The sequence below is a fragment of the Mus pahari genome, chromosome 4, assembly GCF_900095145.1.
Source record: "Mus pahari chromosome 4, PAHARI_EIJ_v1.1, whole genome shotgun sequence".
NCBI lineage: Eukaryota > Metazoa > Chordata > Mammalia > Rodentia > Muridae > Mus > Mus pahari.
In genome coordinates, this window is record NC_034593.1 from 138,923,388 (window position 1) to 138,934,103 (window position 10,716).

General features: G+C 42.3%; 1 protein-coding gene across 3 annotated transcripts in view; it reads right to left on the reverse strand.

Annotated features, from left to right (window-relative positions):
- The window catches only part of Ifi44 (interferon induced protein 44), an 18,626-nt gene extending 10,898 nt beyond the window's left edge, over window positions 1-7,728 (reverse strand). For 2 of the 3 annotated variants that reach the window (XM_021196730.2, XM_029537698.1), the window contains exons 1-5: window positions 7,626-7,728; window positions 6,939-7,438; window positions 5,437-5,473; window positions 3,478-3,673; window positions 3,200-3,346 (exon numbers count right to left, since the gene is read on the reverse strand). In XM_021196730.2, the coding sequence (XP_021052389.1) occupies window positions 3,200-3,346; window positions 3,478-3,673; window positions 5,437-5,473; window positions 6,939-7,380 (822 nt within the window). In that variant the 5' untranslated portion in view covers window positions 7,381-7,438; window positions 7,626-7,728. The remainder of the gene's footprint in view (window positions 1-3,199; window positions 3,347-3,477; window positions 3,674-5,436; window positions 5,474-6,938; window positions 7,439-7,625) is intronic. The other variant, XM_029537699.1, reaches the window with a different exon arrangement.
- Between the last annotated feature and the right edge of the window lie 2,988 nt (window positions 7,729-10,716).

The window sequence follows — 10,716 nt, forward strand, 5'->3', positions numbered from 1 at the left end:
GTCTGACCTCTCCACTCACACGTGAGCGTACACACACACACACACACACACACACACTCAAGGAGAGAACCAACCCTCCTCAACGTGTCGTCTGACCTCTCCACTCACACATGAGCGTACACACACACACACACACATATATATCTTTGTATTATAAAAATGATACCCAACTATATCTAAGCTGTTATGTGTGAGGAAAACTTGCTAATTAATAATTAAGGTCACAGTCTACATGACTAAATAGCTCCTCTGAGCTCAGTAAAAAATTGGAGAACTCCCTTTACCAGAAAGTCTTCCCCTTTTCTGATCTTGACTGGAGATCGTGACTTCCCACACCCTCTACCTCAGGAAGGTCGATTAGTCCCTTGGCAGACCTTCAAGGTTCAACTTCTCCCAATTGTTTGCTGAAAGGAGACAGAAATGGCTATCTCCCGAGAGGCTCTGTCAGTGCCTGACAAATACAGAAGTGTATGCTCACAGCCATCCATTAGACTGGGCACAGGGTCCCCAATGGAGGAGCTAGAGAAAGGACCCAAGGAGCTGAAGGGGTCTGCAGCCCCATAGGTGGAACAACAATATGAACTAACCAGTACCCCCGGAGCTCACAGCGACAAAACCACCAACCAAAGAGTACACATGTTGAGACTCATGGCTCCAGCTGCATATGTAGCAGAGGATGGCCTGTGAAGGCTCTATGTAGGGAAATGCCAGGGCCAGGAATCAGGAGTGGGTGGATTGGGGAGAAGGGGGAGGGGGGAGGGGAGAGGGATTTTTGGAGGGGAAACCAGGAAAGGGGATAACATTTGAAATGTAAATAAAGAAAATATCTAATAAAAAATGTTTTAAAAAAAAGAATAAAGAGAAAAGACCCCACCCAGCATGTCCCTAGGGTTCCTGGAGTGTCCCTCCATACACAAGTCCCTAGGGTTCCTGGAATGTCCCTCCATACACACGAGGCATTTGCAGTACTTTAAACTCTAGCCAGTGACCTTCATTTATCCTGAAAACTACTTCCCATTCTCCAAAGTTTGTATATAACCCTTTTCCACCCCAAGTAAAGTGTGTGCATACCAGCCCACCCCACAAGGTAAGTGCCCAGGTGTTTCAGGGCAGACCATCAGCGTAGGCCTTTGTCTAAAAGAGCTGTTCCAGTCTGCTGTGCTGCAGCACCTGGACACCTGAGAGGGAGGAAGCAGAGGGTCCAGAGCCACAGCAGGCACCCCACAGCGGGCACCCCACAGCGGGCACCCCACAGCGGGCACTCCACAGCGGGCACCCCACAGCGGGCACTCCACAGTGGGCACCCCACAGCAGGCACAGCCAGGTGACACATACCACAGGTATGGTTTCTCTGACTTGCTTCGAAATGATACAGGAGAAGAGAAGAGAAGAGGAGAGGAGGGGAAGGGAGGGGAGGGGAGGGGAGGGGAGAAGAGAAGAGAAGAGAAGAGAAGAGAAGAGAAGAGAAGAGAAGAGAAGAGAAGAGAAGAGAAGAGAAGAGAAGAGAAGAGAAGAGAAGAGAAGAGAAGAGAATCGATACAGATTAAATAAGATTATGCATGATTCACAAATTCTGAAGATCATTCTAAAGCTGGTTACATAGGAATTCATTAATCTATTTTGTCTACTTTTATGTAAATTTTAAGTGTTCTATAATAAAAACAGTCTTTAAACTGTCTACATGCCATCTCTATATTAAGGAATAAAAGAAACTTCCAAGATCAAAAAGTTAAGACAGTCTTTCTGGATAAACCACAGGATATGTGAACATACAAATTAAATTAAGCCATAAAGTATTAATAAAATGTCCCTCAAAACAATAATAAATCAATCACAAGAAAGCTTTCTTTCAAATGTATTTATAAAAGCTGTCAAGAGTGGCCTGGAGAGATGGCTCAGCTGCTAAGAACACTGACTTCTCTTCTAGAGATCCTGAGTTCAATCTCAGTAACTACCTGGTGGCTCACAACCATCTGTAATGGGATCAGATGCCCTCTTCTGCTGTGTCTGAAGACAGCTACAGTGTACTCACATGCATAAAATAAATAAATAAATCTTTTTTAAAAATTGTCAAGAAAAGCAAGAGAGTTGAATATGATAGAATATATCAAGAAATAATTTATTTCTGCAGTAATAAAAATGATTAAGCAGTATGTAATTAAGGTGACATCACAAAGGAATAAATAAATATATTAATAGAAAAAGACTTACAGAATACAAAATGTCACTCCCATATATTTTATTCATCCTGAACAGAGGATTACAAAGACATCGGTGAAAGATGCAGCCACAATGGGCTACTCACTTGGTTCAAGATTAAGGATTACTTTGTTATCTAAATATCTGTGGAGATGACTAGAAGTTTAAAGCAAACTAGAAACAGAAACATCTCTTTGACTTTCGCCCACATCTTCCCCTCCTGCGGTCAGCACAGAGAGCAGGAGAAGTGTAGACATGGAGGGCGCAGGGTTGCCAGAAATTTACTAACATTGTGTGTGAAAATGAATGAATAAATAAAAATCAATCTATCACATAGATTCTAAAATCAAAGTACCAGAAAAGTTTATGTCTACTGATGGTTGTTCAAAGGTTCAGCTGAGAAGAGCACTAATTCCATCCTTAAGGGCTCTATCCACAAGACATGACTATTTCCCAAAGCCTCTACCTTCTGATGTCTGAGGCCTCAACATATGACATCCTGGGGGGAAAAACCCATTCAGTCCCTAACGCCCTTGCTGGCTAGGTTTATGTTAACAACACAGGCTAGAGTTATCAGCGAGGAGGGAACCTCAGGTAAGATCTGGCTGTAGGTAACACAGTGTTCCAGGCTATGGTGTTCAAAAGAGGGGGAACTTCTGAAATTAATAACCCCACGAAAGCTCTCACAGTCCCAAATTTCTGCCTTCAGATTTCCTACTGGCAAAAATGAAATTAGATGCATAATTCATACAGATGGATATCTGTTTCACAAAAAAACAGTGCAAACACTTGATGACCGTTATAATAGGTATAACAGAAGTATCCTCTGGATATTTAAAATTCTTGGTGAATTTTCTGTTGAAAGGAACAAAGGAGATTGAACAAGTGCAGTTTAGCATGCTCAAGTGGCAGTGTTAGGCCAGAGTATGAGGTGGGTGGCAGGCAAAGCAAACATCCTAAAAAATAAATTCATTTTAAACAATTATCAGTCAAATCTTACCTGGTATCTGTCAGGAGTGTGGCCCTTTAAGATATGCCATACATCATCTGTATGCAAGCCAGCATTCTCACCCAACCCCAGGGAGTCACACAGAACAAATGGCAGGGGGCCACTGTCATCCCTGGACATGATGGAATATGTCCTATACTGAAAAGTGAAAGACAACATTTCTTTTTTGCTATAAATTTAAATAAAGTCCGCATAAGATTGACTAGCAAAATAGTTCCCAATGCAGTTAAGTTGAACCCGAGAAACCTGGGTAGGCAAAATAGGAGTACCTTGTCCGATATCCCATCTTCGTCACAGCCCACCAAGGTCTGGTGTGTGATGCTGCCCTTGAACACAGACTTGACTGAGTTGACAAAGCTAGACTTCCCAGCTCCAATAGGACCCAGCAGCAGAACTCGTGTTTGCTGAACCAGGTCTCCATATGGCTTGTAGTTTTTCAGGGCCTGCAGTAAATTACTGTGTAACCTGTTAAGACGTAGCGAACATGAAGAACTGACTGGTCGGCTCACAGGATTTCACCATGCATCTTCTAATAAGTCACTTCTCTACCCTATAGCATTTCTAATTAGCAGCTTGCCTTCCTCCAAGTGCACACAAGCCCATTGAATGTGGTGGTTTGTATGAGAGTGTCCCTCATCGGCTTACGGAACAGGACACTGTCTTCAGTTGATATTGGTGTTTGGAAAGACACACGGAACCTTTAGGAGGTGAAACCTTGCCGGAAGAGATCATCAGTGAAGGCCCGCTTTGTATGCTTGTAACCTCGGCCACTTCCTGTCTTTTTGCTCTGTAACCTCGGCCACTTCATGTCATTTCGCTGTGTTTTCTCCTGGGGCCTGCTGCCATGCTTACCATGATTGTTGCTATACCATCCCTACCGTGATAGTCTCTATTACTAGGCGAAAATTACCCTCTCTTCCTTAAGTTGCATTTGGTTGTGGTATTTTGTTATGACAACTGAAACATAGCTAATGCACACCCCCTTAAGTCATATTGTAAAAGAAATATAAACAGTGGTGATCATTCCTAAAACTGTTCACTGATATTACTACACCTTGTAAATTCAGTGACAGACATCAGCCATGCCAAAGTTGAAGATTAATACTGGTAAATGTTAAAAGTCATTATATGGCATATATTTGAAGTTTATAGGTGTAGGAAATTTCTAACATGGTCTCATTAAAAGATGTTTTCAGCCTGGTAATAATTCTCAGCACATCCTAAAGTAAAAACCCTACTATAAGAATTCTAAAAAACACAAACACATAGGCAACATTATCTTTTCTCAAGTAAAACATATTAAAAATAGTCCCCTCCCACTGACTGCTCTATTAACATTGCCAGGATCAGTTTGTTTAGCAATTATTGACATGGGTTTTGGCTATTCATTGATATTCATATATATTAACTGAAATAATTTGTGCCAAAAATTTTGGTGACATACATTGTCATAATAAAAGGTAATAGAGTAATAAAATGTTAAAAACTGAAAGGGGCACCAACCCACCCACAAAACCTTCAACCCAAAATTTATCCTATCTATAAGAAATGCAGGAACTTGGGGTGGAACAGAGACTGAGGGAATGATTAAGCAATAATTGACCCAACCAGAGACCCATCCAATGGGCAAGCACCAGTCCCTGAAACCATTAATGATACTTTGTTATGCTTGTTATGGTTGTCCTCTGAGAGGTTCAATCCAGCAGCTGACTGAAGCAGAAGCAGAGTCCCCACAGCCAAATAGTGGATGGACCTTATGGACTCTTACGGAAGAGTTGGGGCAAGAATTGAGAGCCCCAGAGAGGATGGGAACGCCACAGGAAGACAACAGAGTCAACAAATCTGGACCTTTTAGGTTCTCAGAGACTGAACCACTAACCAGGGAGCATGCATGGACTGGACCCAGGCCTCCCCACCTATATGTAGCAGATGTGCAGCTCTGTTATCATGTGGGTACCAAGCAACTGGAGCAGAGGCTATGCCCAAGGCTATTGCTTATCTACAGAACACGTTCTTCTAGCTGGGCTGCCAGTCTGGCCTCAATGGGAAGGGATGCTCCTAGCTTTACAAAGACTTGATGTGCTAGGGTAGGGGGATACCGAGGGGGGCCTCCACCCTCTCAGAGGAGAAGGGGAGGGAGGGTGGGAGAAAGAACTGTGGGAGGGGGGGACAGCAATTGGAATGTCAAGTGAATAATTAATAATAATTTTAAGAAAACATTGACTTACACAGCAATGCCTCTTGTCTTTCTTTCATCCAATAACTCTAAGGAAAATAACAGATAATATAGATTATAAATTCTTAAATTGGCAGGTAAAATGAATGTGAGCAAACTTACTAGGGATAGACCTATAAGTAATCATTCACAAATGGGCCTCATCCACGTTGCCTCACTGGAGACAGCAGCGTCTTCTGAATCAGAAAAGCAGAGCATGGAAGTATAGACATGAACATGGAAGTATAGACATGAACATGGAAGTATAGACNCATGGAAGTATAGACATGAACATGGAAGTATAGACATGAACATGGAAGTATAGACAAACCAAGGTAAGACTAACATCAACTGAGATTTTCCCCAAATGTGGTCTGAAAGACACAGTGTGCAGAGATGCATAAAAATAATTTTTAAAATATGCACAAATTTTTGTCCAAGCCAGCTGTCAATAGGAACTTCTATTTAATTGATGCATTCCTGGCTCAAAAGAGAAGTCAAAAGGAGATAATAATAATGTCTAGTCACTCCAAGAAACCATTAGTTTAGCAATGCTATCGAATCTATAAATAATTCTCACTATGGGGCCACATGTAGAACAATCAAGCAAATAACATTAAATTACCAAAACCATACATTATAAAGATTTCATTCAATGACCAAAATATAATTAACCTTGAAATAAATACCACATACAAAAATAAAAGCAAACTTCTGAGTTTATACAAAGCACTTCTGAATTAGCACCTGTGCCTGAGAGGAAAGATAAAACTATAGCTATGTTAAATCAACTGTGTAAAAACCTTACGGCAACTTTGTGATAAATGGGGCTTCATCATGGTAGGAAATAAGGAATGTTTGAGAACAGAAACAAAACCACAGGATCTCTTAAGAACATAAAAGAGTCAGGCAGTGTTGGACCACACCCTTAATGCCAGCACTTCAGAGACAGAGACAAGAGGATCTCTGTGAATTTGAGGATAGCCTGGTCTACAGAGCAAGTTCCAGGCAGCCAGAACCACACAGAGAAATTGGGTCTCAAAAGAAATTGAAAGCAAAAATACCCAAAACAGGAGTAATTAGTCAAACCATGAATATAAACTGTAAAACTTAGACAAGGACAAACTAATGATGAGTTAATTCTTTAAACTGAAATGAACTAATAACTTCCTGGGCTAACCAAGGAAAGCCAACTCTATGTGATCACAGAAGTATGAGGGCTCTAACACAGCCAAACACAGGCAAAAGGGGGAGGGGTCATAGTAAATAAAGGCTGCAGATGCCATGACCCAAAACAACGATGTCCTAGAGAGTTTGTTTATACATATTTAAGTAGTCCCATTCCATGATAGAATTTTAGCAATTTCAGGCCAGGTCGGTTCTGTAGGTCATCTCTCCAGACTTGAGAGCCTGAGTTTAAGCATGTCCTTCGCTCAGGGATATGTCATCTAACATTGTCATATGTCACCAAACAGGTAGTGGAGAGCTACAGTAGGTTTAGCTGAGCAAACTTACCATCACATCGAAAAGCTTCACACTCCTGAATAGGTATGTCATTTTTGTAAGCAGTCAGTCGGAGCATTTTACGGATGGCTGAACTTATACGCACAGCTTTCTTATCTAATAGTATACAGAAATCACTAGATGTTTCGTTGTAGAACAAAAAATACGGTGAATCTGGTCCTTTTGCACAGAGTGAAAGTCTAGTCTCTTGGAGTGCAAAAATGGTGATAGGAACGTCTTTTCCCTGGAAGCCCTCTTGCAGATACATGCCAATAACACAGTTTTCACTGTAAACCACAATCATGGTAGGACCTTGATTCTCACATGTGCAGAGCAAATTCTTTTGAGAAAACTTCTGCACACTTGCCTTGTAAAGAAGACAAAACCGTTTTCCTCCAAAATAATTCTGCAGGCACTTTTCTTGCTGCCATGTCAAACGAGTTCTCATGGCCATACTTCAGTCACGTGGAAGAGCCCTCTTAAAGAGCACAGTCCTCTTTAAACCCCAAAGACTAGAAAGACAAACAGAAAGCTCTCATTTACTCTGATTGTCTCATAGAACACAGGAAATTAACGAACAAGAGATAAACCTGCAACAAGAAAATCATTACAAAGATGTTCATTTAAATAATTGCTTTCAATCTTTTAAATACTCCTGTTTCCAAGCAAATAAGGTAAGTGGAAAGCCACAGTGCATACCTGTGTGAAGAGTCTGTACCGAGGCTGGCACCGAGGAGGGCAGCTTCTGTCTCACGGTGACCAAGCCTGCAGAAAATAAAGAGAAACGTTTCCACTAAAAAGAGAAACGTCTTCCTGCTCGGGAAACGAAAACTGAAACTCTGTATGCCTGCTCACACTGGCAGCGGGCCAACTTCAGTAGACTTTTAAAAAGCAAAGTCAGTCCAAGAATGTGTCAGGAAATTTTAAATGCATGGGTTCTCATGGGACTGAGAGCTTTTGTTTTGTTTTGTTTTGTTGTTTTTTTTTTTAAGGTAAATTCAACAAGTTGCTGTAGATGACATGCAAAGCAAAATTAACTATCATCTCTCTGGAATGCATCTTAAAGTCACCCGCTTTGCTTAGTCTCTGTTATCATTTTATTCCAAACTAGTGTGCATCTCTCCAGAGGCTGCTCCAGCGAGCACAAGCACCCTTCTATAACAGCTGACTGCAAGAAGGATGTCGCTTTTATTTCACTAAATTTGAAGGGAAACGAACGTGGTCAACACTGTACACTATAGACAATATACTCGACAAGAAGAGTACAGAGAGGGGTGGGGAGTATACTGCCTGTCAGCAGGTTTGAACATCAGTGATCTTCACTTAAAAATAAGAGTGCTGGAGACCCAGAGTAGCAGACAGACGCAAAGACGTTTATTTTCTGACCTTGAAAAGTCAGGTGTTAACTCAGGAAAAAAATCAAAAATGGAATTTGATGCAGAATACTGCTTTTCATTTATTCTCCCTACTGCATTCCCCCCATCCCAGGATGCCTCACTGGTTGAATCCAACTGCATTCCCCCACCCCCGAATGTCTCATTGGCTGAATTCTTCAGGAAGAAGTCCTCCCACTCATCCAGCATAGTCCTTACCCAAAACCACCATCCCCCTGAGGCTCAAGATCCCCCAACCTGTCCTGACATGTTGGCTCAACTATATATTTCACTCCTAAGATGAACTGAAATGTTCCCTGGGCGAGCAGGCCCCAGAGACTGGCTAAGGAAGGCAGGAGTCCAGTGCCTCCCTCCTGCTTACCTATGATTATCTGAGGCGTTTTAAATGAACCTCACACTGATAATGAACCGTAATGTTTTACTTCTTCCACAGGTCATCGAAGGAGATGAATGGAACAGTTGGAGGATGCTAGAGGCAAACGCAGTGGAAAGTGAATAGGTTCAGGGTCTATACAAGCATAAAAGAATACCGAAAGAAATAACTAGTGGGACAGATGAGGGTTAGCTGGGGTAGGAGTGGGGGTGGAGAAAGGGATTGTTTTTGCTTGAGCATGGAGAGACTATTGATCATTGACATGAGAATATTGGGAACGTTCTTGGAGAAGACCATGTATTCTGTCTTCCATTGGAATCTGTAAGTAAAAGCATAAGTAGTTACTGTATGAGGTTGGAGACTACGGGATGAGGGTAACCTGAGAGCTGTCAGCATGCACATAAAGACACAGAAAGTGAAGGGCAAATTCTAAGTGCAGTTCTATAGAACAAACCTTCTGCCTCCCTCCCACTTTTAGAAGTCATAAATATTCAAAATCTTTACCCCCAAAGCCCTGGGACTAGTAAGAAGTCAGAAGAGTGAGTTATCCCAGGAGCAAGTTAAGAAAGGAAAAAGTGGTCACATCTGTCAAATACCCTTCTCTCCCTCAGAGCCTCCTCTCCTTAGCATGTGGAGAAAGACGCTCCTCCTGGGGGGCTGTGAATTTGAGCAGCGTGGCCTGTGTAGCTGAAAGGAGAGAGCACTGTGAGTAGATAGTCTCCTCTCTCTTCAGGGGAAGAGCTGGAAAGTGCTAGATATTGAAACTGCTACAACCTCCATAAGGTTGAACAGAAGTACAAAGTATGGGATTTATTGCTAACAAGCAATCCAAGGGTCGCTTCTTACAACAGCCATAATGAATTGCTCAGGGTGGAACAATTCAGACGTGCTGTCATACACACCAGAGAGAGCTTTTTGCCAAGTTGCTTAACCCTCTAGAAGTATGGGCTCTTGGTTTTCTCAGCTCCGGTCAAGGGATGTTAGCAACAAGGAAGGCTTTGTAGCTGATCCTAGCAGATAGTCATGGTCCCCAGGTGTTAGAACTGTTCTAGAGAGCCAGTTTTAAAGCTTTACAAGGTGGAACCTGGCTAAAGAAAGTTTCTGGATCTGGGATGGGAAGAGGTGGGCATTCATGATTCAGATCAACCCTGATACCTACTGTGGGGAATTGGGCTGTTCACAGACATGCTGGTCTCCAGTCGAGCCGAGATGCTGAACCCCGGGACCCTGTGGTGATAATTCATCTACATGGGATGGAAGGAGTTCTCTCATGCCTCTTGGAACTCTGGCTCCTGCCTAAGTTACCACCTCCCACTGCCCCCACAAGAGAAGCATGACTAGAAGTCATGTAGACAATGGCCCAAGCTTCTGACCTTTAGGCTAGACTCCTCCCCAGTTACCTAGCAACAATAAGACAAGACAGCATACTTTAAAAAGGGCTGTTCAGCCCACCTCACTCTCTTACTTGTCTCTCTCTTACTTCTCACTCTCCTACCTCTTATCCCTCACTCTCACCCCCTCTCTCCTTGTCTTCTCTCCTCTCTCCTCTTTCTTTGTCTTCTCCTCTCCTCTCTCCTCTCCTCTCCTCTCCTCTCCTCTCCTCTCCTCTCCTCTCCTCCTCTTACTCACTCTTTCTCTCTAGCTCCCCCCTCTTTCTCTCTCTCTCCTCTCCAAGAATGTGTGTACCAGAGTGTATAAGCCCATGTGTTCTTTAAAAAACAGAAGTCTGGGTATAGCAGGCACCTGTTTGTTAAATAATGTATCTAAAAATCTTAGATTTCAAAAAATGTCAGTCAAACTGAAATAAATAAGATTTCTCTTTCACTAAATGCACAGTACTATGAGGGAAAAAATGGAAGATCTTTGCATTTGTTAGTGGTTTTCTTACTTCAATGACTAATTTTCCAGGGGGCTGGAGTCCTGGACAATCATATGATTAACATTATGTAGACTTAGTATGTTATATCTATCTGTCTGCTCTCTCTCTCTCTCTCTCTCTCTCTCTCTCTCTCTCTCTCTCTCT